We start from the raw sequence: 27,887 nt of genomic DNA, 5'->3' as shown, positions 1-27,887 counted from the left end.
TGAATGTAGAGGCCCAACTCTGAAATTCTTAAAAGATTCCACTCTAACATGACATCTTTGGGGGTTTGGCTCTCCTTTTAAACATTTTCAGCCTTGGAGGTTTCTGATTTGAAACTAAATCACTAAGCAAGGTGTTTGGAAATATTAGGGAAAAGCCAACATGGAATACAGCCTGTGTGAGATCTATTATATCCAAAACTCTGTTCTGGGGCTGAGGCTAGAAGTAATCCATGGTGGTAGTACATAGCACAGAAGAACCATTTTTAAAAGGCCAACCTAGCAATTAAGACTCTTGTGTTTATTATCAGAAGATTTCTTATCTGTGATCTAAAGGAAGTGTCTAGATATGAACATGAAGTATGGAGTTTTCTTCCTTGTAACAGCGGGATATTGCCCAATGTTGCATGTGATTCAAGTTCTCCTTAAGAAGCAGGTCTTGAACTAGCAGTGTTGATACAGTAATAGCAAAATGGAGCTGGCAATTAGAATTGTATCTGATATGAAACTGCAGGTAAAGGAGAAGTTTCCTGCTATATTCAGAAATTGTGTTTGAATAACATCACTCCAATTAGCATTGCAGGGCAGCTACTCATACTGCATTGCGTCCAGCCCTCTTCAAAACGGTGCAGATAATAGAAAAGTTTGGGTTTGAGTAAAGGAAAAACATTCTACTGATACAGAGCAAATGCTTCTCATTTCGAAAGCCTCACCAATCTAGACTGTCTACAAATTGAGGTTTTCTTATATGTGTTTAAACACACAGAATCCCAAGCTTGCAGATCCAAAACTGCCCTACCTGACCTTACGATGTACTGATTGTACCAACTGGGACTACGTGCATTGGGATCTTCCTGTAAAGGCTCCATACACACTTTATACCCAGCTTTAGGATGGTCAAATTTTGAGCAAGAAATGCTGCCAGATTTGCATGGTTTGCACATCCTATCAAGATACCAACTGTTGATGGGCAACTTCAGCATCCCTCTGCTCTCCCTTCTTAAGCTCTCCCTTTAGAACAGCCTTGGAGTGAACAGCCTTTGAAAGTGAGCAGAAATGTGCAGCTTGGGTTCAGGGCCAATCTGACATTCAAGTGAGGTGGTACAGACTACGTTCTAAAAAGTAGGTGGGGTATGGAGCAAAATGGGAATTGATGCAGTTTCATTTAAATTATATTAAATGAATAAAATACCCTTATGATTACTTCTATAGTAATTTGAAAGTTACAATTCATAGACTCATGTCAGGGAACCAAGACTGTAGAATGCTAGTTTAATAAGAAATTCAATGGAATGCCAGGCTGATGCAGGAGATCATATCCCCATGAAAGAAAGTTCAATGCTTAAAAACCCAGCTGGGAGCCCTAGGATTATGGTGCTATCCCCAGAATATCCTTCCTGTGCAAGGCACTGTCCATACAATAGGACTTTTTTAAAATTATAAACTGCTAAAACAAGAGTAGGTAACCTATGATTGGCTGGAAACTGCATATAACTTTGTGGGCATCTATGAGCCATAAAGTGGGCTGAACCAAGATGTGTTTTTCCCCTTAGATTTTGGGGAAATTTGGAGAGTTTTATTTTAAAATTTGCTTCAAGTTTATTTGTTAGTATAGTTTCTACTGTATATTTTTCATACCTTAAAATGGCAGGAAAACATTTTTGCCCATTTTTTATAAATGAGAGAAGTGGCTCTGAAGGTAAAAAAGAATGGTTTAGCACCTTTAGGAGGTTGCCCTCTGCTGTGCTAAATGAATGGCTTAATACAGAGATGGTGATGTTATTATTTTAGAGAGAACATATTTCTTAATTCACAGAGGAAAACCCTCTGTCTGAAAGGCTATTTAAGGGCTCTTCTGCTGTGCTGTCCAGGCCAAGTCCAGTTTAAAGATATAAAAAAGAAAAACTGACCCCCTTTTTACCCTTAAAATTTTGATATATTTGAAGTTGTCGATCAGTATTTTGTGGTACTTCATTTTTTATTTGTACTAGAGAACAATGTGATATGTAAACAAACTGTGATGGATTGTTTTATACATGCCTTTTATAATCCTTTAAAACTATTAAACTTTTAGTCTTCTGTGCTGATTTTATATCAGTTTTGTGAATTCTGGTTTCAGACATTTATTATATTTTAGCTGTAGACATTCATGTTAGGAACAATTGAAGTGAAGAATGAGCCTTCCCCATCTCTTAAATAATTTTCTCACCATAGATCTGCATACAGAAAGTGTGTGTGTGTGTATATCTCTAAAGAGAGAGTGTGTACATGCGTAAAAAGAGAAAAGAGTATTAGCTATTTCATGTAGGTAGAGATGCAAGAAGCGAAAGGTAAGCTATGTGTGTAGTAATCTTTTAAAGTTGTATTATAAGAACTATTGAAAAGATTATAGGAAAAACCCGAAGTTCTATTTCAAGGCTATTTGTACATTTTAAAAATATCAAACTAACAAATAAAGAAACTTGAAGCAATGATGTGCTTGGTGCTTTCTGATCGTAAAACGTAGCCATCACAAACATTCCCCCCAGCCAGCATGGACAATGAAGTCCAACCCATCTGGAGAGCATTAGTTGAGGACACTGTGGGAGGCACTGTGCAGAAACAAACAAAAATTCCTAAGCTTAAAAAAAAAAGCTTGCTTAATGTGAAATCTCTATTTAGCCATAGCATTATCACCCATATCTGAAGGACATTTTTCATTCTCAAGAGGTCTCAGAAATAGAACTTGCAGAAAGATGTCTGCTTTACATGGCCATAATTTAGCATTAAGCACTCAGCCAGGCCAAGAGAGAAGCCAAACACAGAACAAAAATATCTTAGACCTTCTGGGACTTGCTGATGCAATGTGTACTTATGCATCTTTGGATTAAAGAAGGTAAAGAAGTAAATATTAACTTCAAAAAACATTTCTATTGTTTTCTGCTAACATAAGACTCATAAAAGAATTTGAAGGCAGGTTGGGCCTACCTATACATTCCTGAGAAATCTGCTACTGAGGACCACAAGAAGATTGCCTTAGAGTATGCAAGATACACTTTTCTTAAATTATCTGTTCAGTAAAGTTAAATGTCACCCTAAAACAAAATCACAGATAAAAGTGGTCATAGAATTAAGAATTAAATTAAAGCAGAGGTAATGTTGCACTCTACACCTAGTAAGATTTTCTGCATTTATTCCACTGGCCTCCTCTTGAACTTGGGCAACACCTGACTATTTCATACACTTCTGGGAAATCTTCAGTTACAGCAAACTTTATTTTCTTTCTTGGCAAGAAAATTTAAAACAGTCTGAAAAATAACTTTTGCAGGAAAAAAAAAGTTTAATAAAACACAAATAAGTACAAAACCTTGAAGAAAAGACAGCCCTCAAGGACAAGTGGTCTAGGTGATAAATCCTAGTGTCACATGCCTGATCTTTACATAGTTTACATCATCAGTGGCTGAATAGCATAAAAGCAGTTTATTGGACAAGGACTAGCCCATTGAATGAGCTCAAGGTTATGTGGTTATATGTCCCAGAATATTCCTCTGAGATCCAAATGTATTCAAGGAGTCAACAGAGCCCACTCTATTCACAAAAACATTAGGTTATGACAAGTTTACTTTTGCCTTTTCCGTCTTGGTTTCTGTTCCTTGTGTTTCTGTGCTCTCATGTCCTTCTTGAGACGTCTGTCCACCACTTTGAAATGGCCCTTGACTCCAGCAGGGCGTCGAACCTTCCGGCCTGCACCCTTCTTGGCCACAACATAAGTCACCTGCCTTTTCTCTTTCCCTAAACCTGCTTTCTTGTAGATGCTGTCAGAGGAGAAAAAAAAGATCAGATAAAACTCTTCCCTTCAGAATCTCTCATCAAACTGAAAAACTGTTCCCCCAGATTTCAGTGCTCTCAGTCCAAGCCACTTTCTTCTCATTCTCTTTTGTCACTGCATCTGGCCATCTATGTATCTATCTATTATATTGGACTACCATATAATTTGGTGACAAAAAAGGCCAAATTTCAGAAGCATATTCATCCTGCTTTAAACAAGGACAGGCATGGGAGGAGGAAATCTCTATGTGTCAAACTGCTCTCCTTTTTACCCTTCACCCCACAGGATACAAATACTTTCTTTTTGCTGCTGCTGCTTCTCCTATAGACTTCTCCAGAAGATCAAGAGACTGAATTGCAGCCCTTGATATGTTGCCCACCCCTGTTAACATGGCTCTGTCTTTATCCAAAACTGGAAACCAGATGACAGTAACTCCACAAAAGGTAGTTGGCAAACTTATCAGGGATCCAGGAAATGGTTCAAAGAAGTGTTACTTCTTATTTTCTTCATTTCTTCTCTTTTGAAGCCTAGCAGTCCTAAATTGGACCAGATTTTAATTTGTGTGGAAATCTCACAAAAAGTTTTAGAGGTCAATGTAGCATAGCAGTTACAATGTTGAACTAGGACAGAAGCCCAGGTTCAAGTAACTGTTCGGCCAAGCAACTCAAATTAACTTTGTTATTCACCTACCAAGGAACCTGTGGATTCTGCTTAAGGATGGAAACCATGACCTTTCGTGGCTGAACTTTTTTTTTTAAAGGAAGACTGACTACTGCTTATTTGTCCTGGAGAAACCTGTAACTATCTCAACATAAGATAAGAGTCTAACCTGAGCACTGACAACCTACTTCCACATTCCATCTAAAACTAAGTGCAGCTTCATTCTTCCCTCCTGTAATTTTGTTTTGTTTATCATCTTGACGGATGGATTCCTGTGTACTCAGAAACCTGTGCGCTATTTTGTGGCCTTTTGAACTGACCTACAAAAGGATTGCTCTGGTACTGATTAACAAGGCATTCTTTCCCTTTTCACTGAAATACAATTCTCTGAATGAAGTCAACCAAGCTTCTTCTGTGCCACCTGAAATCTTGTGTAATCTATGTCTACTTCTCATAAAGAGGAGGGAAACTCTAATATATAATTCAGGGAGCCTTAGGCTATCTGATCACAAAAACCTTAAACAAAAGAGATAAGGTGCTGCCTCTAGGAATCACTGAATTCATGGGGGTGGGGGAGGAACCTTATGAGAAAGGGGAAAACCCACCTGCGTAGCTGGGCAGCCTTTTCACGCTCTGAGATGTCTACAGTATTCACCACAGATTCTGCTTTCTTCTTCATCTGCTCTAGTTTCTTCAACATCTGAGGGGAAGGAAAGAGCAGTCATTACAGGAAAGGACCCCAAAGCATGGAGGTGTCTGTGTGTGGGTGTATGTATGAGTCTGTACCTGGCTCAATCCTTTGTACGTTTAGTTCAAAGAATCACTCAGCACAGAAAGAAGAAAGTCTTTCCTCGAAGCCCACAAAACCCTACTTATCAAGATGAACAAAGAAGTTTGGTGTATACATAATGCTAAGCAATGAAGTGGCTGGGTTGCTTCTGGCCTTCTGTGAACTTAGCCATTATGACGAAATGCAATGTGGTCAATAACTATGGCTAAAATTCTAGTTTAGTATTATGTGTGAACCAGACTATATGCTGGTTGGGTATAAGGCAACCAGACTATATAAGATCTGGTTAATTATAAGGGAATACAGCCTCACTTACCCGCCGTTTCTTGCGGGCCTTGGCTTCTGCTATTTTCTTGATAGGCCGAGCATTAATTTCACGCCAGCGCTGGCGGTACTCCTCCACAGATTGATGGTCCACAGGCAATGGTTTGCGCCGGTGCTGCTGCTCCTCCTGCACAAACCATTCAGGTAGCTCCCCTTCCTCCTCATTGAAAGTATACCTGGGAAGCAGGAAAAGAATAAGGGGACCAGTCAGAGGAGCCCTCCCCAAACATCAGGTAGCCAAGGCTTCTCTCTCTCCATTTTAGTAAAAAATGGGTGCACATTTTACTTTTGTACAGGTGAAGAAAGAAAATGGTGTTTGCTTTTTGAATGCTTGTCTTCTGACAGGGGGGAGGGCAAGGGCCACAGCAGTCAGCACAAAACTCTTCACCTTTCCCAGACTTGGAGAACATCAGTACTTTTCAACTTGCTGATTTCACTGTGCATGAAACCCCCATAAAACAATTGCTCTTTGCTACATAGGTCTAACTGGCATTCAGCAAACTTTTTCAGCACACCTCATTCATCTGTGGCCTATCCTCTTCCTCTACTCAACACTCTTTTTTCCAGCTGTGTTTGCTAGTGCTCCTGTACTTTCAAATCACCTGCTGAAAGAGCCATCAATCAAGTCTCTCTTGGCCTTACGGGAGGTGGCAATGACTGCTCCTAATGCCAGTCCTTCAGGGTCCAGAACCCGAGCTCGCTTCACTGGAGAGAGATAAAAGTTGCAGTCAGTATTCTGGACCAGCATCCCAGCCCTGTTCTTAGAAAAGCAGAAACAGATGAGATGCAATTGTTCTTCATTTCTCCTTTTGCTGCTTACCTGGATCTATAATGGGGACCACCTCAATACCACTTCGGCTCTCTTGGAGATGCTTCATTCCTGCCTGTGAGGCTGACAGCAACCTGAAATGCAGAAACACAGGGTGGAGTTGAAGGACCATCTCCTCTCTCACATCCCATTAGGTGAAATGAGGAAAGCCACTTCAGATGCACTACCCACCCCTCAAAATTTACTGAGGTGTCACAGAAGCTGAAATTTGCATTTCAAATATAGACTTACTCACTGCTGGCCATACATAGATGAAAGTTGCTTGTAATAGTGCAGATCTGAAAATATGGATACTAAAAAAATTGACATTCATCATTCATGCAGCTAGTATTTAAAAAATGAATTGCTGGCAAATTAATTTGATGCCAGCATGAAAAGTCCTATGATGACTGGCTTAAATTTCTAGTAAATTCATGTAGTAGTATATTGAAATGAGGCCATTGGGGGAAGCACAGGCCAAGTTTATGTCAAATGTTAAAAGAAGCTTTAAGAAATTAATATCAACATTTCCTTATATAATTCATTTGTCCCTAAAACTAAAGCAAATCTGATAGCTTTTTTCTCCCCTCAGAGCAAGCTTATTCTCATATGTTTAGCTTATAAATGGCAAATCATTTGTTTAAAGAAACTAATTTAACTGCATAATAAGGTTGCAATATATTAGAAACAGTTGAGACGTTCAACGAAAGCAATGTCAAAATGCCTTCCTAGACAAATATCATGACCTCCTTTAAAACTGGGGCAAATATTTTGTAATGCGGAAAAAACAGATCTCTACCTTATCAGCAAAACAATACAAATACATTTATTCTTTTTAGCAACAGATTTAGTGATCACCCTTGACTGTGTTCAGAATGGATGGGTTCCCATGTTTGGAGGAAATTTTACCCTAGATCAAATTAGGGACTGGTTTCTTTCTTCTAAAAATAAAGGAAGCCCAGGGATTGGGGAGAAAGGAGATGAGACTAGGGTCAGAACTGTATTGTGTGTTAAGGGAAGGGTAAGTCTTTGTCCCATATTCCATGTTTGAGACAGAAAGACTTCCTCTGCCACTTACTGGGACAGCTTTCCTGTGGGCTGCATTTGTGAGAAAAGCAGTGGGGAGGGGAGATGTTTAGGACTGCAGCACAGGAAAAAATGACATAGCTTCTCCCTGAGTTAAAGCAAGCGTGAGAAACTTCTACAACTGCAGATACTATTGGCCATACTAGCTCAGAGTTGATGGTTGAAGATCACCCATCTCTGTGCTAAAAATTCACAGAACATTGGGAACTGGTTTTGCTGCACAGAAACAATTTAGGGTTTCCTATTTTTCAAAGGCTGTTTATTCACTTTCAGCCAAAAGCAAACTACATAGATAAAGGTCATGTTTCTCGTTCTACTTTGAAGAGAATTCGAAGAGGGAAAGGATAGAAGGGCCTCCCAAAATGCAATACCAATCCCCTCACCCTCCCATCTCAAATGCAACAGAGAAAGCTCAGGAAATGAACAGAACAAGCCTGGGTTATCTACTGTACTGAACAATGGCTTTAGCCATAATTTACTGAACAATCTATACCTGGAGGAGTTCATGCACTAACTAAGCCATAAACCATAATTTATATATCAGAGTGGACAGATTTACTCAAGAAACTAAGCCAAAATAATCATCATCATGATCATCGAAGCTGATTGCAGATCGAAGTTGAACGCTTGTCGAAAAATAAATCCGTTGTTATACCAATCATGACTGGAGCCCTTGGAGCAATACCTAAAGAACTTCCTCGATATTTGGAAATTTTGAATATATTGGACCTGAGCACCCTAATTTTACAAAAAACCATCCTGTTAGGAAGTCCTTATATTCTCAGATGCTACCTTAATAATTCTTATTATATGATTATTATAATTATTATAATATAATTATATTATTAAATAATGATGATGATAATGATGATGATGATGATGATAAAAAACATATGACAGCTTAATGCAACACATGCATTCAGTCTCGGATGACTTAACCTGTCTTCATCGCTGCTGTCACTGTCCTCTCCCTCAGAGGCCTCCCCTTCAGATGAATCTTTAGTTCCTTCAGGTTCAAGACCTTCCTTGCTCATTGATTCGGGCACAGTTCCACGTTGTAGCAGTTTCTTTTGCCTCCTGCCACTCTTCGAGACTTAAAAGGATTTAAAACATTTAAATTAGTGAAAAATCCTCCCTTGTTTCCTTCTACTCATTACCCCAGATTCTTTGGCACTCAGATTTATGAAGGAGATGAAAAAAGATACAGCATCAAAATTCACAGAAACATGGATGCCAGACATAAAATGTTAACTACTGCTAAAGGAGAAGGTGGCAGGGCAACAAAGGAAAAAAACCAGTTGCCTGAGCCTACTTTTGAATTAGAAGGCAATTCTAATTACACTACTTCGCACTACTTTTTGAATTAGAAGGTAACATACTTGGGCATGATCCTAACTACAGCACCAAAAGCAATGCCTAAGGTTGCTACACTATTCTGAACAAATAAAGATATACCTTTACACTTCCTCCCACCACGATGCCCTCCTGATGTGTCCTAAAATAAATACCCTGATTATAGAATTCTAACTCTCTCTCTCTCTCATTACAGTTGGTGCCAAGGACAGTTAGCTTCCAGGAGCAAGAAAGACCTGCCTGTTGGCCCAAGATTTAGACTGAACTTAGGTTTTCATGGTTCTGAGTTAGGATTTTAACATTTGGAATTTTGCGTGGTTTTACTGGTTTGGGTTAACAGTGCCCTGCTTTGGAGATTACTTTGAATGAAAAGCAGAGTAGGATTTGCAATCAACAAAACAAACTCGCATCATGCCCAGATAGTACAGGACAATGTCCAACATGTGCAAGATCCAACATGGCAGGAAGGCACCAGGTTGAAGGAGAATATCTTATCACATTCTGAGCTTCCTAAAGTAGTAAGTTAAATAAATAGCCCTCAATATTGTAATGTCAAGGCAAGATCCATTCTCAGCTGAGCTGCTACCTTGTTTCTGTTCTTTTCCTTTAAAAATGCAATGTAGGCAGCGATCCTCTCTCCAAGATACTTATTTTAAGTGACCTGGAATTCAACACCACACAAATTTACTACTGCTATTATATTTAATTTAATGATATGCAAAGCATGATATAGCAACGCCCAAAGAGCCTAGAAGGCGTGTGAAACAATAACATCTGTAAAATTCCACATACAGAAACAAAGGCCAATGAAGAAGCCGTCTTACGTCCTCTTTCTCTTAACGTTTAGCCACTGCAGGACATTCATTTTTGCAGTTCAAACTTCCCAACCTAATCTCAATTGGGCTTTGGGGATTACTTTGAATTGCAGCTAATTCATATGCAATGACATTACATAGTCATGTATAATTATTACCAGGGAAGAAAGATATGGGACAAGTAGAGATAGCCCCCCAAATGCTCCAGTTTCATCCAAGTTACCTCAAAGAGGTGTTGGGTGCATATCCAGTCCACCCCAATCCCATATTTTCATCCAACTTAGTCCCGCAGAATCAAATATGATTTTACCTGGTGTGAGTTCTCCCCGGTTCTGGGACAGAACTTGTGCCTGCCCGATCTCTAGCGCTTCGTCAGCATCATCATCAATTTCAGCAAAAGCCTCCTAAACCAAGGAAACACAAAACTAATTTAGATCATCTCTGGAAATACTGGTTGCTATTCAGCATGTCACTTTGTGAACCCCTGGCATTTCAGTAGTTTTAAAGCAACAGTCTCACGTAATGCCATAAGAATGGCACTTCAGACCACTGGGGGACATGTAATGGAAAATACTGCTGTGGCAACTTTTCCCAATTTGAGTGCTCTCTACCTGTGTGACTTTCCATTTCCAGAATTCTTAGCGATGACCACGCTGGGGAAGGGTGCATTACACTCTTAGGCAAAGAGTGCCTACTCACCTTGCCAAACCATAAGCTCATCCGATGCTGCTCACACTCTTCCTTGTCCTCCAGTGGCACTAACAGAGGGTTTCCTCCTTCAGCATCCTCTTCCTCCATCTCTTCTTCAGAGGCAACTCTGAAACAGATAAAACAGAGCTCCAGAAAAGCACAGACACACTCCAACCTAACCTATATGGTCATAAAGGCATATTTCAGCCAATGCCAGCAAAATCCAGGAACTGCTCTTAATGAAATCCCACCTTAATTACTTATTGAGGAATAACTGGATTAGTCTCTGCTCCTCTTACACCCATCTAATCTGCATGCAGCCAGTCCTTGGTTCAATCCCCACCATGTCCAGATAGGAATGGAAGAGATCCATGCTTGAAATCTTGGAGAGATATCGTGAATCAACCCTGTCAGTACTGAGCAGACCAATATTCTCTTCACCTGAGCCTTTCAAAATTCCTGTATTACTACATTGATTTTGGGGGGGGGGGGCAGAAATAAAGAAAGCCTGGATCTTCTAGGATCAGGGTATGCTTTTTAAATAACACTATTGCTAATATTACTACTACTAGCACACTACTACTACTACAACCATTAGATGATGATGATGATGATGATGATGATGATGCAGTCTTCCTCTGAAAAGAACCCAAAGTGGTATGCAAAAGCAATGAAAACAATCAACAATCAAACTCCCATGAAACAGCAGCATAGTTAAGACAACTGGACCTTCCCAGCTAATTTGAGGAAATGGGATGGGTGGGTTCCTATGAATCATTAGGTGTGCATGCACATACTGAATCCACCATCGCTTCCCCAGATGCACAGCTCTCTCCCCCTCCCCAGTGTCAGTTACATGATATATTGTACTAGGACTGACTTCCAATTCTTCTGTGTGGGAAAGGTGTTAACATAGTTTCCAGGAAAAGGCCACTTGCATAGAGCCAATCTCCGCCACAAATCAGCCACCACACTAGAACCAATTCCCTGGCACCTTTGCTTACCTTTCTGGGACGCGGGCCTGCTTCAGTTGTCTAGCCCGCTCCTCAACCTCTGCCATCTCCTCATCATCCAACTCACTGGCCACAGAGACATCATCCTCAGAGCCCCCTTCTTCCGAGAGAGAGAGATCACTGTCAGCGTTGCCGGATGATGCCACAAAAGCATCTGCAGCTGCCATGTCACCCTGGACCAACTCATGCAGCAGCTGAAAGCAAACAGGGGTGGAGGGTGGGGGGAGGGATGGCAGGTATGATCACACAGATTAATCCTTCCGATGACATTCTCTGTGATGATTTAAATGAAGTTGGTGGAGACAAATAAAATACTTTTTGGACACCAAGAGCCATAGTGGGTTGGGTGATGATGCAAGGTAGCTGAGGGTATGCTGAGTATGTGGGCATGGACTTTTTCTAACCATTTGGGGGCTGGGAGTGGTGGAAAGAATTTTTGTTTAATTCTGCTAAAACCTGTTAGAGCACATACTTGTGTTTGTATGGCAAGGTGAGCTGCCCTGATGGAAATGGGATGATGTTATCCTCTTAAGGTTAAAGGTTTTTTTTCTTTTTGCCAAAACCAGGCTCAGTGTCATACAGATACTTGAAAAGCTTCATGCCTAATTAAAACACTTGCCCTTAAATAAAAATATATAAAAGGGCAGAAATGTTTGCAACTTGAGATAGCATTGTTCATTCTCCTGGATGACCTGCATTAGGACCTTGATGAGGGTAGTGCACCTCTCCTGGTTCTTTTAGACTTCCTGGTGGTTCTGATACCATTAATCATGGTACCTTACTGGATCACCTGTGAAGTTTGGGAATAGGGGCACTATTTTACACTGGCTTCATTTCTTCCTTCATGGATGGTTTCAGTCGGCAGTAGTGGGGGAGGAAAGGTGTACGTGGGGTGAAAGTGCTTAAGCAAAAGTTGGCTATATGAACTATAGTGAGAGCATTAACAACATAATCTTTGTGTGCTGCCTTGTCATTTAGTGCAGATTACTCACTCATTCCCAATTCCTTGGTGGTTATTTTCTCACTGAATGGTGTGTCAATGTGTTTCCCACATAAACTCCCAACCATTAATCAAGGCTCAATCTCAAGATGCCTGCTCCTTGCCATTCATGAGCTGTGGAGCATAACAAGTTGACAGAGCTGGATTATGTGTGCCTCAATAGGAAAGACTGAGTGATTATGAACAACACATGACAGCTACAGGCCATTCACCCTGATTTAGATTGAGCCAGTGTCACCTCCTACACAACTGGCATGTTCTCAAATCTTTTCTATTACCTGGTTTTTGCCAACCGCCCGCAGAGAGAACATCCCTGTGTCCCCATCATCTGCAACAGAAACACCAGGAAGATCCATCTTCAGTTCAACACGTTCTCGTTGGCGCCTGCGCTCACGTAGAATTTTACGTTTTTTCCTGGTGATGATGAAGAAAAAGATTGTAACAACTTGAAGTGCATCACATGAGGCCGCTCTGCATTATAATCTGATCTGAGGATGAAGTGTGGTCAGAAACAAAGGGTGGGGGAAAATAATATTAAAAGAACCCTGAGGTTTGGAAATCGGTGCTCAGGGCAAACCATCAGAGCTCTGAAGAAAGTATTATCCTCAAAGAGGGATCAAAATAGCTCCATTCTGCACTAAAACTGTGCAGAATTCTCAATACTGTGAACGGTCACAGAACACAAGAAAGTAGGAAAATATATATGGGGTGTATGTATAGTATGTGCATGCTCATGAAAAGAAGAGAAAGAGAGAGGAAAGGCTGTCTCCCCAACCCACTCAGCCCAAATTTCTTCATCTTCCCAATTCCATAAATCTTAAAGAAGAAAGAGTAACCTAGAATATGAAAGCAGCCTAACTGCTACACAGGGAAAGAGGTTGTGAGAAAAGGAGATTGTAAACCAGATCAGGAGATCCTACCAACCCCATCTTGAGTTCCACCACCCTTGATCTATGATGATGATGATTAGATTTTATCCCGCTTTTTTCATATATAACTCATCTTAATTTGAGCAAAATGTATGAATCGGCAGGCTATACATTTTGAATTAGGGAAATCTTACTCTAAGAAGCTTTTCACAAATTCTAAAGCAGAACATATTTCACAGGATTTCCAGTGTTCTCCAAAATGTCAACTCTTGGAAAAATTAAGTTGGAGGAGTGGGAAAACACTTCAAAACACAACAAAACTTCTCCCCAGTTTCCTGGTGTTTTTCATATCTCCATACTAAAGACAGGAATAATGAGAGGACCAAAAAAAAAAAAGACTTTTCAAGATTCTAGTTCTCAAACTACTGTGATGATGCCCACAATTTCCACCCTGTCACCCTTGCTTGTGATAGCTTTACAAACATGTTGCTCCAGACTCAGATCTCCAATATGGGGCTATAAGAGGCAAGCAGTCTTAACATCCTCGCAAATCCAAAAAACATTTAAGACTACCTTTCCCCAACTGGGATGTCTAGATTTATACTCCAACATATGACAGTTTCTAAGTTGAGAAAATTGGTCTGAGTTCTGGGTCAAGCTATAATACCTAAACAAGCTTAAACGTGCAATTAACATATTTCCCAAGCTTCCTCTGACGTTCTTATACAAAGCTGGATTCCTTATTGCAGTCATTTGTTAGGAGGCATAGAAATGGTTATTACAAAATGGCATAGGCATAGAAATGGTAATTACAAAATTACAAGCTTTCTCCAAACTCACCTCTTTAGTTCAGCCATCTCCTGGGCTTTGAGCTGAGCAAGTTGTAACTCCAATTCTTCAGCCTCTTTTTCTTCTTCTTCTCCATCTTGGATTTCTGGAGCTGTCTGCTTGGGCTGCACTTCTTCCTCTCCTTCTTCTTCCTCACCAGAACTTAAACTGGAAATGGTGAAAAAGACAACATCTTTATTATAGAATAATAATAAAGCTGAAAACGCTTTATTGATATTTACTTCAGTAAAAGCAAAGCAGTCCCTTCACTGAGATTTACAGTCAAAATGAGACAAGGAACAAACAGAAAACTAGTTGAGGAGGAAAGAAACCAAAGGAATGCTATCTTAGCAAACTAAATAAAATGGCCCTGCCTTTTATCTCTCCCTCAGCCATAGGCTGGTGGAATAGCTGCAGCCAGGCAGGAAGACCCATCAAATCAAGATGATTCCCCTGTTTTGCCACCAGTAAACTCCAAGCTAACCTCCCAGGACTGGGTTAAGTTCACTTACCTGATATCTATTTCCTTCGCTTGTTCTTTCAACTTCTTCACCAGAAACCGCCTCAGTTTTGTTCTCCAATTCAGCAGGGCCCTAAGCAAGGGGAAGAAGGCAGTGAGACTCTACACTTACCATTCTTGTGTCTCAGATAAACCTCACAAGTAAGATACTTAATTGGTTCAGTGGATTGGGGAATGACTGGCATGAACTAGCATGTATTGGGATATTCAGATGATTATAGCTAGGACACGAGAATGGACTTTATGCCTCTTTAGCTTCCTACATCCCATTCTTATAATTTAAGTCAATGCCCATACCGGAGTTCCTTACGTCCAAGAACACGGATGTCTTGACAACAATGGCGCATTTCCTCAGTGGTTGCACTATGGTGTTCCAACTCTTCATTGTCAAAGACAATCTAAGAGACAAGGCACGGAGCAGAAAAACAATGGGAGAGTTGCTTTCACTGCTACTTCACCCTAATCAGAGTTCTCTGTTTCCTACCATTGTGACATCTTGATAACCCAACAATGTCCAAAGTCCAGCCCTTCCATCCCACACTCTAAAAGTTTCCATTTCTGCTGCTCAATCCTTACCTCACTGGCCTTGGCCAGGAAGTCCACTGGATTGGAAGCTTTTAGAAAGTCCGTCAGAGTGCAGCGGTTATAAAGAACTGTGGCTCCATCTTCATATCCTTCTGCCTGTTTGAAACACAAGTAAAACAAAGAGGAAAACAGGTGTATAAAATGTGGTCTCAAGGAAGAGCCATCTCTTTCAACGTAATTCTCTATAGTCTAAACACCAAATCTTCCCACCCTTCAATCATCATTTCCACCTATAATGAATACCCTTCTCAGAGTGGTTGGCTAAGACCATTTTCTATCATCAGGAGCTCCCTCATAGCTACTGTTGGAGAAAAAGCAATGTTCTCCATACTGACCTTTGGCTTCTTCTGGGATACCAGTTCACTCACAGACTTGGCCTGTACCTCCACTTCTTTGAAGGCAAACTTGGGGTCAAAGAATTTATTGTCAATTTTATCTGGAGCCAAGTAACCTAAAGAGAGATGAGAGCAAAGACATTCATAACCAAGCAAGCCACTGTTGATTAAAATGATATATTTTTTTCTCATTCTGAGGCTCAAGATAACATGTATGAAGACCCTAGGCAGCCTCCCAACCAGGCACTGACTTCATCAAAACCTACTTTGTTTCTACAGAGGTGACATCACATGCCTTCAAGCCATGCTTCAGAGAATTTGGGGAATGAATTAGCAGAATTATTTACAGGATAGTTCTACCATACTAGAATGGTCAGAAGTGGTGACTTGCCACACCCTTCTGCAGGCTGCAGATGTTTTGGCCACACAGAGGCAGCAGCAGATCCCCTGTCCATCAGCAGCCTTTGTATATCCTGCAGCACTACTTGCAGATAACAAAGCAAACCCCAAATGTTGTATCATGCTGGATTTGCCAAAAATCTATTAATTGCCTGCTCAGACTCCCTTCAACCATACTCATCTGGCACCTGGTTGGCAACCCATTCCCTTTCCCCCCACTCTAGCACTCACCCTGGCAGACCACAAAGATCTCCGCCGACTCATTACGTGAGGCTTGTGGCTTGGTGGCTTGCACTTTATGGAAGAGCTGCTGGAAGATCCACAGAAGGGGCTGGTAATCTCGGGAACGGAAAACCTTGGTGATGAACCAGCCACCCTTGGACAAGAAATCACAGGCCAGTTTCAGGGCTGACAGTGTAAGGCTGGCTGGCAGGAGAGATGACACGGAGAGGAAAGAAAAGGAAGGGAACAAAGCCAGGGAAAAGTAAGACAAGCCTCTGAACTTGCAATTCACTCCAAGCTGCCACCAGCTCTACATTCATTCCAATGCCATCATCTCAGGATGGAGATAATAAAACTCACCTACCACTTTACAGAATGGTTATAAGGATGGCAAAATGCTTGTCTGCTGCAGTTTATATCCCCCTTTTCCTAAAGAGCCTCAACAGAGGACAGAAACCCATTCCACTTTCTCTACATGATTAAGATCAAGAGAAGGAAAATGATTTAACCTTCTTGGTTTCCAGTAACTCTAATGTTTCCTCAACAATTCATTCTTTGTTCTTCAGAATTAGAATTGGGGGTTGGCTAAGATTTTGGGGTTCTTACTAGAAATGAGGAAGCAAAATCAGTTTAATGGACTATTGTATCCATTAAAGCAAAATGTCAGTTAAATGACAAATGGTTTTTTTCAAGCCCCCAAACACCCAGGCTTTATGTTTCTTGCTGCTATCGGGGCAATCAAGAAGGGTGGTAGAGGGAGAAAGCAGGCGACACCACTGCTGGAGCTGTTAAGGATACAGACCATGTTGTTGAGTGGCAGCTGGCCAGTGGGGAGACAGAGCACTCCTGCCTGGGCTGCTGCCTTGCAGTTCTGGTGCAGGGCACCCCCATCATCCCTATTTGTTCAGGCAAAGTCTATTAAGTCAAGGCTGTTAAATGTTGTTGTTCAGCTAACAATTTGCATTTAGAGAAGAACCCAGGCTTAGGAAAATGTTCTAAATCATTTAGCCAAAATTGCTCATTACTTTGCAAGCTTCAATCTTGGTCCACATGGTGTGCCAAAAAGAAAAACCTCCTTTGAGTTGGGTTTGACTGGAATAGATTTGCTACCAGGACATTATTTCGACTTCCTAGTCTAAGACATAGCCATGGTACTTCCCTGAGGGTCTCCCATCCGAACACAAACCCATTTACTCTACTTAGCTTTTTGAGATCAGCCAAGGACATCTAGGTGCTGCCACCTAGCTGGGCTATAGTGATCAGCTCAGGCTGAAATCATTTATTTTAGACTATGCTGCATACTCAGTTTAGCCCAGCTTGGTTGGCTCTATTAGCATATTTGCTTAAGTAATTTTGCCTTTATACATGCAGACTAGCCTTGCTTATGTAACACAAATTATACAGAATACTTTAGGAAATTTAATTTGTCTTTGTCCTTGAGACTCTTTCAGGGGGTCCAGGAGATCAAAACAATTTTTATAATAACACTAAGATGTTATTTACTTTTTCACTCTCATTTTCTCATGAGTGTACAGTGGGGTAAAACTGCTGGGGCCTTAGTGCAAATCAAGGCAATGGCACCACACTGTACTAGCAGTCACTGTATTCTTCACTGCCATGCACTCACAGTAAAAAAAATGGTAGTATCACTTAAGAACATCCTTGATGAAGCAGTAACATTAATTTTATTAAATCTTGAGTACACATCTTTTTAATATTCTGTGTGACGAAATGCAAAGTATGCATAAAGCACTTCTTCTGCATACTGAAGTACAGTTGGTGTCTGGAGGGAAAGCATTTGTTTGTTTGCATTGCGAGCTAAACTTTTTTCACAAAACACCATTTTTACTTGAAAGAACAACTGACGAATTATGGTTATTCAGACTTGGGTATCCGGCAGACGTTTTCTTGTACATGAATGAATAAACCTGTCATTTCAAGGAAAACAACTGACAGTATGTGTTGCCAATGATAACATTCAAGCTTTCAAGCAAAAATCAGAATTTTGGAAAGCTTGTATACATCGCTGTGAGCCTGACAGGTTCCCAATACTTAAAAGACTTCTCTGATGAGATTGCTGATGATATTAACAGATGTGATTTTTTTGATACAGGTAGTCCTCACTTAACAACCCTAATTGGGACCAGCAGCCCCGCTGCTAAGTGAAGCAGTCGCTAAGTAGGAAATCATGTGACCATGACTATGCTTTCCGGCTGGAAAGAGACAAGGCTGGAAAGAGACAAGACTACTCACGCCTTTGGCTTTTGTTTGCCCCCTAATCACTCCCCCGCCTTTTGGAATGCTTGAGTGCCTGCTTACTGTCTTGTACACATCAAAAGCAATGCAATCATGCCACATACTACGCAAACAGCTTATTCTCTTGAAATCCCTTTCTCTGCAATTTCGCCACTCTGCAGGGGAGGGGAGGAAGAAAAAAAGCAAGCGATTTCTGTAGGCAAGCTCTCCTTTGCCTGACCCTTTCCCCCTGCAGGTATGATCACATTGCTTTTGATGTAAAGAACAGCTTACTCTCTTGAAATCCTTTCCTCTCCAACCTCTCTGCTCTATGAGGGGGGAGCGAAGGGTCAGGCAAAGGAGAAAGTGCCTACAGAAATCACTTCTCCCCCCCCCCCCGCAACAGAGTGGAGAGATTGGAGAGGAAGAAATTTCAAGAGAGTACTATAAGCTGTTTGCATAGTGTGCTTGCAACTCCCAGCCCTGGGTTGCCAGCGCAATCGCATTGCTTTCAAAGAGCAATCAGCTTACTCTCTTGCAATCCCTTCCTCTCCAATCTCTCTGCTCTACAAGAGGGGAAAACAAAAAACCACAGGTCAGGCACAAGACAACATGTACTAACTGTAATGGTGATCACGTGTTTGAGGGACACTGGGAAGGTGGTAAATGGTCATAAATTGGCCATAATTTTTTCAGCACCATCATAACTTTGAATGGTCGCTGAACAAGTGGTCAGTAAGTGAGGACTACCTATATTGCATAACAAAATGTACATCTGGAAATTCTGCATAACTCAGTGAACCAATATTTTCCAAATGACTAATGCATGATGATTACAAAATCATGCATGGAAAAAAACCCATTCAAAATGCAAGAGAGACCAATGGATTTTAATGTAACACAGTACAAAAGGTTCATTGATATGGATTCCCATTCCACATTGCAACTAACCTTTAAGAAACCACCACTTTTCAAGTTTTGATATTTGGTGTTTTCAAGAATATCCACAATTATGTGAAAAGACTGTTAAAATACTCCCTTTTCCAATTACTGTATGTCTCTGTGTGTGGCTGAATTTTCATCATATACCTCAGCCAAAACAACATACTGCAACAGATTGAATGCAGAAATAGATATGAGAATTCAGTGATCAACTATTAAGCCAGACATTAAACAGATTTGCAAAAATGTAAAACTGCCATTCTTCTCATTATTTTTTGGAAAATATGGTTATTTTTCATAAAAATATGTCATTTACGTTATAAGGTAATGGGTTTACAGGTAGTCCTCGACTTAAGACTACAATTGGGACCAGAATTTCCATCACTAAGTGATGCAGCCATAAAGCATGATGTTACATGACCACATTGCTTAGCAATGGCAATCCTGGGCAGTCCCGGTTGCCATCATAACCCCAAGACACATGGGCTGCTAAGCGGGAAGAGGCGAGAGTCCCAGGTAAGGATCACAGGGGTGCTGCAGGGGGGTGGGGAAGGCCTGGGAGGACCAGCGCAGGCTGTGCACGAGTTGGTGGAAGGGAGTACTGCAATGTGAGCTCAGGAAGACTGGGGAAGGAATACACTATGGCTCAGGGCCTTCTTGGCGCACCGTGGTTCTGGGGCTGCAAAAAGCCCCTGAGCCACAGTGCTAAGCCCAGCCCCAACCCAGCCCAGCCCAGCAGCAGTGGGAAAGAATATGGTGCGGCTCAGGGGCTTTTTGCACTCCAGAGCCATGGTGTGCCAGGAAGCCTCTCGGTGCCACGCTGCTAAGCCGGGCTGGGACTGGGTTTCACATTGTGTTGCGGCTCAGGGGCTTTTTGCAGCCCCAGAGCTGCAATGCACCAAAAGCAAAGAAAATACACAGCATATTCTTTCCCAAAGCAAAGAGGCTTCCCAGTGCACTGCAGCTCTGGAGCTGCAAAAAGTTCATGAGCCGCAGCACAGTGTAAAGCCCAGACCCAGCTCAACCCAGCAGCATGGTGCAAAGCCGCCTCACCCTGGAAAGACCCAGCCACCCGAGCCCAGTCCCAGTCGCCCTTGCCATCTGCACTCCAAGGCCCCTGCCGCCCTGCACTTTGCCACCCCAGCTGACCTTTGCCGTCTTCTTCCTCCCACTGCTGCTGAGGTGTGCCCACCTTGGCCCATGTGAGGCCAACTTCCCCAGATCTCATGAGGAAACTGCCATGTGCGACCTTGGGAATAAAGCCTTGTGTGGTCAGCAGCTGCCTCACGAAGGGCCAGGCCTGGCATGCTTAGTCAGCAGCAGGAGCAAGAAGACGGCAAAGGTCAGCTAGGGCAGCAGGGGCGGTGGAGCAGAGAGCCAAAAGGGTGTAGGTGGGGGGGGAGAGGGGGGAGTTTAAGTGCCCCTACGGTCGTACATGCAGGTGGGCTGCCAAGTGCCCAAATTTTGTTCATGAGACCGTGGGGGCGCTGCAACAGCCGTAATTTCAGGGACCAGTCATAAGTCCCTTCGTTCAGCACTGCCGTAACTTCAAAGGTTGCTGAACGAATGGTCATAACTCAAGGACTACCTGTATTGTTATTTTTAAATGAATTAATAAATATTTTAAGAATATCTGTTTTAATTTCTAGGATAAATATCAGTAGATATAACCTTCATAAACAAAAGCTCTTTGGGGTTCTCAGTAATTTTTATAAACACTAAGAAATCCTGAGACCAAAAAGTTTCAGAACTGTTATTCTACAATATCACCAAACTATACAAAAACTCCTCAGGGTTGCAACCAAGGAGCAGAGAAGCAACTTAAGTCATGCATTGCATGACTTAAGGCTATGTCTGAATATCCTCTTCTCTGGTGTAGAGGCTGTAACGGTGACACTGCTTTAGCTGGGCTTGGCCAGAAACTGCAACAAAGCCTCCCAATCCTTTTGAGGAGCACAAGAAGCTGGCAGGTAAAGCCACTAGAAGGGGCACAGTTGACTCAGCTAATTTTTGTGGGTGGAGGTTTAAGTCTCATTCATTCCCATCTTTTAAATCCCTAAGCAAACAGGCAAAAAACTGAAACCGCAATGCCAAATTTCAACAGCACGATCTTTGAACAATGGGGAGCTAAATGTAGCCCATGGGTAGCATGCTACCAACATAAATACTGGGCTACCAGGCATATTGTGTCTACATGCAACTTAGTATTGCTCTTGTATCAAACTTTGGATTGGATGCACAAGATAGTCCACTGTAAAACACAGAATAAAGTTCAGGGTATGTTGCTCAGTCTCTATTCCGCATTACAAAGCCCTAAAAGAGTGGCAAGGTAGCTGTTTTCTTCTTTTCCTCCTCCACTCTCCATCACCAACAGAAAAGGGTCCCATACCTTGAGCAAAGGCATCATGTACCCAACTGGCACCCACATTGGGAGCCCCATCGTTCAGCACAACATCCACTTTCCATGTCTTCAGCTCCTTGCGCAAGGCCTGGGGAGAAAGACAGTTCAAGTAACCTCATAGGAATGAGTAAATCCTACAGCTCTGTGTTAAGATACCTCTGATAACATCAGTGGTAAACCACTACCACCTTGTGGCAGGTGAAGACAATGCAAGGGAGAGAGGAGATCTTTTAGCCTGCTTTTAAAATTAATATTTAAAATTTTCTTCTGAGGTCTTAGATTATACAGTTTTTACAGTACTAATATTTTAACAACATAAAGTCTACTAGGATTTTGTTTTCTTGCTTATTGGTTACATGCCATCAAGTCTATGGAAGAGAAGCTGCTTAGAAAAATTGCAGGCACCTGTGCTGCCTTCTTCCCCTCCAATCTGAACCTTTTCCCTGGCTTCAGCACGGCAGACTTGCTAATAAAGCTGCAACCTTGGAACAGGTGTGGGAAGAGAAGTGTGTTTTGAAGCTCTGCAGCCACTGGCAAACAGAGTAAAGCAGCTGAATGAAGGAGCGAGCTTTTCCTTCAAAGGGAGTAGATGGTCCAGAGGAAAAAGAAGTATACAGGAACAGCAAGGCAAAGCACAATGTGGAAAGGTTCAAGTACTCTACATGCTGGCCAGAAACACAGAAGAAAAAAGCAGAAGAAAGCCCAGAGAGAGGAATTAAGGCAGAATAGGATTTGTGAGAAGAAAACATTGCTATATAACGGTAATACTATAGAGTGTAGCATAGTAATATAGAAATGTGCATGCTTCTATTTCTTCTATCCTCTATCACCTATTCTATATTCTATTGCTATTAATACAGTAGAATAGAGAATAGAGGAAATAGAAGCACTCACATTTAGATTTGTAAGTTTCACATTTCACTTTTGTATCTTGCTTCCCCCCCCCCAAAATAAAACATCTCTCCAACCCTTATAGGGAACTATAAAAAAACACCTATCCAGGGTCCAGTGCTTTTGTGGGTCTTTTGAGTCTGGTTCAATCTAATTGGATACAGTTTAAAAAAGAACCTATTGCAAAATCATTTTTGACTCCTAGCGACCACACAGATTTTCTCCGTGACAATGCTTGTTTGATGAAAACCTGTAAATAAAGCTGGCGAGTGCAGGGGAAGCAGAAGCCAAAACTAGCAGCTGTTTAGGCAGCTGCATCTGGGAACCGTACAAAATAATTACCTGGCGACACTTCTCAGTGGTGATGTCTTCCTGCAGCGTTACCACATTAGGAATGGGCTTGATGGGAACCAGATCAACCCCTAAAGATGAGAAGAAGGGAGAAAAGAGATAAAGCAGCAAAAAAGACAAAGCAAAACCACCAAAGCTGTCATTTCCCTGTCCTCTTCCTGAAATCCACCCTGCTACTTTTGATTTGGTCACATGTCCTTGTAATGTTTTAAATGTTATGTAGCACCTTGAGTTTTATTTTGTTTTTAATTTATACATCGAAATAATAGTAATAATAAGACCACCATCAGTGCATGCAGATCTCTGCTGTTTACTATGGTTGGCAGTGGTTCTCAGGATTCCTGCCAAAGTCTTTCTAACTCTGTTTCCTGAAACTTAAAGTGAGCACCAAGCTGCACTTTATTTACAGTATTACCCACAAAATACTATGCTGCTTTGGGAGCTTTATTTTTGTCTACTCAGCATAAACACATAATTCCTGTTCTGGCTTGTTCCAAAGAGAGTTAAGCCAATAAATGTTGTCCAAATTTCCTGGCTATTATTACATTAAGAGACTGTATGAAGTACACAAGATACTAGACATCGGTGACAACAACCAGTGTCCCACAGAACCCATGCAACCCCCACATTTTGGATTCCCTCAAGGTTGTCTTGCTAAAATTTGGCTGTAGTCACTGATTTTTGGCAATACCTTTAAAAAAAAGCACACACAAACTGGCTTAAAACAAGTGCATTAACTTACTGCTAGGCTTAATGCATCAAATTTAAGTTGACCTTTCCCTCACATGCTAACTCCTCCCACAAAAATGAACTGAACTTTTTAGTCTCGCCCCTAACCCTCTGGGGATGTCACCACATTGTACCATTGCTCCCTATGGCTGCAGCAATCAGATTATGTTTTAAGTATGGATCCTTCAGCTACAGATTTGCCCACCCTCAGTGTTTTGAATGTTCTAAAATGCTATATCACTATCCTTCTTTGCACATAATCATGATATTCTTCTTCTTGCTTTTGCTGCACTTCTGCTTGTTAGCATGCCAGTGGAAACCAACTCATTGGCACTGGCACTGGGACTCATGTCTTCATTCTGGTGGAGGCATCTGTGGATCATGGCAGAAAACACAAAACCCGAAGCCACTGGTTCTTTTATTTTTTTGCTCCAGATCACGCCTCCATCCAGGTTACTCACCAATAATAAGACTGGACACCGGCATAAATTTTGAGGCAACCTGCAGCCTGCAGACAGAACAAACAGAATCAGATGCAGATATCAGTCAACAATATTGGAAAAGTGAGAATGAATTTACCACTTGTTGTAAGTAACAACAGATTTTTATCATATGAAATCCAAAATCATCTAGTCTCATTCCAGAACAGATTCTTTAAATGTCAACAGAACAACATGCAACTACTGCTTAAAGTGAATGAGCTGTGGTCTATGAAATTCTTAATTCAAATCTCACTACAAATGTTATTAGACAAATTATACTACACTACCCCATCTCCATATTTGTAATACAGAAATTTAAATTATGGCCTATTTTATGGATCTGTTTTAAGAATATCTTAAAAATCTTTGCAAACCAGAGGCCACAGGCAAATTAATGTTTTATATTGAAAGGGCAGAATCAGAGAAAATCTGAACCTTTCTTTTCAACGAAGCATGGACCAATGAAACACTAAAACCTGGAAATGCTCAGAACACAGTGGAGATTATATGCCAAATTAGATTTCACTTATAAAGAAAGGAAATAGTTTTCTAATCAGAACTCATTATGGTGTGGATAAAATGCAAAGGAAGAATTTTTCTTCCCCTCTCATACAAGAAGCATCCAGGATCAGTTAACGAAAATAAATGCTTTTTTTCTACACTTAGTTAAAATATGGAAATGATGATCACAAAAGGGAATAATGGGCACCAACTCAAGAACGTTTGAAAACGGCATTAAAAAAATCCATGGAGGACCATAAAGCTATTAAAGGCTGTGTGTTGCCTCCAAAATCAGAGGCACTATGTCCCTGAATGCCAGTTGCAGCAGCATGAGCAGAAAGTGTCACCGTATTCATACTGGCTTCCCAAAAGCACCTGCTGGCTGCTCTGCAGAGACAAGCTAGATTTATGTTTGGTTTGATCTGGCATATCACCTCATATATTCTTAAAACATGAAAAATTAACCAGAGCCCTAATATTTAATAACCTAAAATCTTGGAAATCTTCCCAAAGTGTTAATTGTATATGTTTGAAGGATCCGTTTTTCCCAATTATTGGATCCATATTTAATCATATTTATAGTACTGTACCTCCACTGGAATCAACATTTCTTTTATCATGATTAATTTATGTCTCACTAATTTCAATAGTTGTATTCTAAATAAGACTAAATCTAGAACCAACCTTCCCTCTTTCTCTGTCTATATTTGTGTAAGATATGTTAGCAATTGTGATTACAGTGGAACCTCGGTTTACGAACTTAATTCGTTCCATGACTCTGGTCGCACCCCGAATTGGTCGCAACCCGAAGCAAATTTTCCCATAAGGTTCAACGTAATTACCGTTAATCCGTTCTGGCGTGGAGGACAGGGAGGCGGCTATTGCTTGGAGGGAGAGTCCCCCTCCCTACGACCACATGTCCGGGGCGGAAAAATGGCCGCGGACCACGTGTCAGGGGCGGAAAAATGGCCACAGACGACGTGTCAGGGGCAGAAAAATGGCCGCGGACCACGTGTCAGGGGCGGAAAAATGGTTGTGGACCACGTGTCAGGGGCGGAAAATGGCCGCAGACCACGTGTCAGGGGCGGAAAAATGGCCGCGGACCACGTGTCAGGGGCAGAAAAATGGCTGCGGACCGTGTCACGGGAGGGAAAATGGCCGCGTATCCTATTCGTACCCTGAGGCGGAGTTCGCAAAGCGAGGTAAATTTTTGCGGCCGAAGCTGGTCGTAACCCGAAAAGTTCGTTAACAGAGGTGTTCGTAACCTGAGGTACTACTGTACTAACATAGTTTTTTTTCCTCAAAGCAGTGAGACTTCTCATTGCTTTGAAAGATTCAACAAAACAGGGACCAGCCCTCACCCTCATTTTTCCTACTCAGAATGATAGAGGAAAGCAGGAGATTGCTATTCCCAGGTATCATGATCATGCATTTGAGTATGATCTGGCTATTTTGCCATACTGATGGACTGGGAGCACACATGTGGGTTATCCATTAAGCCTGCCTCAATCCTGTTGACCCACTTCCAAAGCATTTGGAGCACTTAAGAAAAAAAAAATCTGCACTAATATTGCCCTGGTATATTCAGAATCTGTTCCTGCAGATGGCCAAATTTTCACCATATGTTGAACTCTTCATTGGATAAAGAGAATGTATTAATAAGAGGATTGTTTAAAGTATTATCAATAATGTATAGTCTATGTGCATCAAGAGTAGGAGTGCTATAACCCTCTATAAGAATACCCACATACACTTGAACTGGACACTAACCATCCTCCAGGAGCAGCACATAGATCCAGCAGGGCCCGTGACTTTGGGAGGAATTGGAATTTGCGGTTCAACTGGATCAACTTAAAAGAAGAACGGGAGCGGAATCCTGGAAAAGGAAGATGGATCAACAACATCAGGCATGGTTCCAACAATACCTATGAGCTTCTAACTCTACCCCAGCAATTTGAACACTGTGTGCTGTGAGCTTTAAGGAGTCCAAAACAGAATTTCAAAATTAATTCATCATGTTAGAAACACAGTCAATGCTTGCCCATTAAAAGGTCCTGCCCAGCACTGATCCCACAGTAGTGGTATAGTGGTTAAGCTCAGACTATGAGCAGGAAGACTCAGATTCTAGTCTATCCTCAGTCAAAGAAGTTCACTGGGTAATTTGGGGCCACCCTCTCTCTCTCTCTCAACCCAACCTATCTCACAGGTTTGTTGCTGGGGAAAGAATGGAAAGAAATGGAAAGAATGGAAAGAAATGGGAAGAAGGAAGAGGGAGCACTACATATGCAGCCTTGAGCTCCTAAATAAAAGGCAGGATAAAAATCAAATAAATTAATAAATGAGCAGTGACAGCACTCCAAGGAAAGAAAGAATCCATCATAATTCCATGATTCAGACCACCATGATCCAAAAAGTGCTTAAAGTTGACCAGGTAAAGCATTTATATGAATTTATTTGGGAGGCAGTATCAATACTAGGCAGTAATATTGAATGGACTAGCTCTAAAGCAGGGGTCCCCAAGCTCTTAACCTCATTGACTCCTTCACTAAATTTAGTGAATAGACAGTACTCAGGGTGACTATTCCTTTCACTTGAATAACAATTTACAATAGCTTTATATGGGCAGAGAAATATATTTTTGTCTCCTTCTGGCGACAAAACTCTCTAAAGTTGATGCGAAGAATAATAAACCGAGAAAGAACAAAATGCATTAAACGCCCCCATTTTCTCACCTGTCTCTTTGGCCAGGTGATAAAACTTGTCTCTTCGGCTCTTTCCTACTTTCCCCTTCTTGCCCATCTTGACCAAGAATCAGCGGCCGCAACAACTTCTACTCAGAAACTGAGGCCCCGGCGCGAGACTCACACGTGCGCAGAACCTACTATGACCCTTCTCCCACCTCCTAGTTCTTCCTCTTCCTTGTTTCCGGCCAGACGTCCGTCCACAGCTTTTCGGCCATCTTGGGTGTGGCGGTAGCCCTTTTCCTTTCCTCTTCCAAAGCAACAGGAAGGAAATACGTGAATATATAAAATGCCCAATCATGTTTCTCTCGGCACCAGGTCGCAAAAAAATCGAAAGTGCATTGGTCTTCTTCCAGATTTTTTTTTTTTTTGCAATGTAAAAAAATTAGGAATCCTCCAGATTTGGTACCAAAAGACCGTCAACGGGTCTGGCTTGTGCTTCCGCACATCTGCAACACGCAGTAGATTTTTCTTAAAAGGAAAACTGAGAGATGTCTTTTTAGAAGTTCCAT

General features: G+C 41.5%; 1 protein-coding gene across 1 annotated transcript; it reads right to left on the bottom strand.

The window, feature by feature from the left end:
• Nucleotides 1–181: 181 nt before the first annotated feature.
• On the bottom strand, nt 182–27,628 carry FTSJ3 (FtsJ RNA 2'-O-methyltransferase 3). The gene is made up of 21 exons (XM_007429178.4): nt 27,367–27,628; nt 26,405–26,510; nt 24,113–24,159; nt 22,914–22,993; nt 21,669–21,768; nt 16,112–16,306; nt 15,482–15,597; nt 15,138–15,242; nt 14,859–14,959; nt 14,554–14,634; nt 14,054–14,209; nt 12,623–12,758; nt 11,336–11,538; nt 10,341–10,458; nt 9,952–10,045; nt 8,413–8,566; nt 6,400–6,482; nt 6,182–6,284; nt 5,572–5,755; nt 5,071–5,165; nt 182–3,791 (listed from the first exon to the last, which is right to left on the bottom strand). Exons 1-21 carry the CDS (start codon nt 27,431–27,433, stop codon nt 3,596–3,598), a joined length of 2,520 nt encoding a protein of 839 aa, XP_007429240.1. The 5' UTR covers nt 27,434–27,628; the 3' UTR covers nt 182–3,595.
• Between the last annotated feature and the right edge of the window lie 259 nt (nt 27,629–27,887).

The sequence above is a fragment of the Python bivittatus genome, unplaced genomic scaffold, assembly GCF_059951505.1.
Source record: "Python bivittatus isolate LINGU-HERP-01145 unplaced genomic scaffold, Pbiv_v1 ctg000410_np1212, whole genome shotgun sequence".
Taxonomy (NCBI): Eukaryota; Metazoa; Chordata; class Lepidosauria; order Squamata; family Pythonidae; genus Python; species Python bivittatus.
The sequence above is the reverse complement of the archived record's forward strand: the minus strand, read 5'-3'. Positions and strand labels throughout refer to the sequence as shown.

Bases quoted from the DNA above. Each gene is read 5' to 3' on its own strand.
- FTSJ3 (XM_007429178.4), bottom strand. From the start codon at position 27,433: ATGGGCAAGAAGGGGAAAGTAGGAAAGAGCCGAAGAGACAAGTTTTAT. The intron at 14,210-14,553 runs GTAAGTGAACTT...CACCATTTCCAG, and splicing joins GCGAAGGAAATAGATATCAG to TTTAAGTTCTGGTGAGGAAG. The intron at 8,567-9,951 runs GTAAAATCATAT...AATCCTTTTAAG, and splicing joins CCGGGGAGAACTCACACCAG to TCTCGAAGAGTGGCAGGAGG.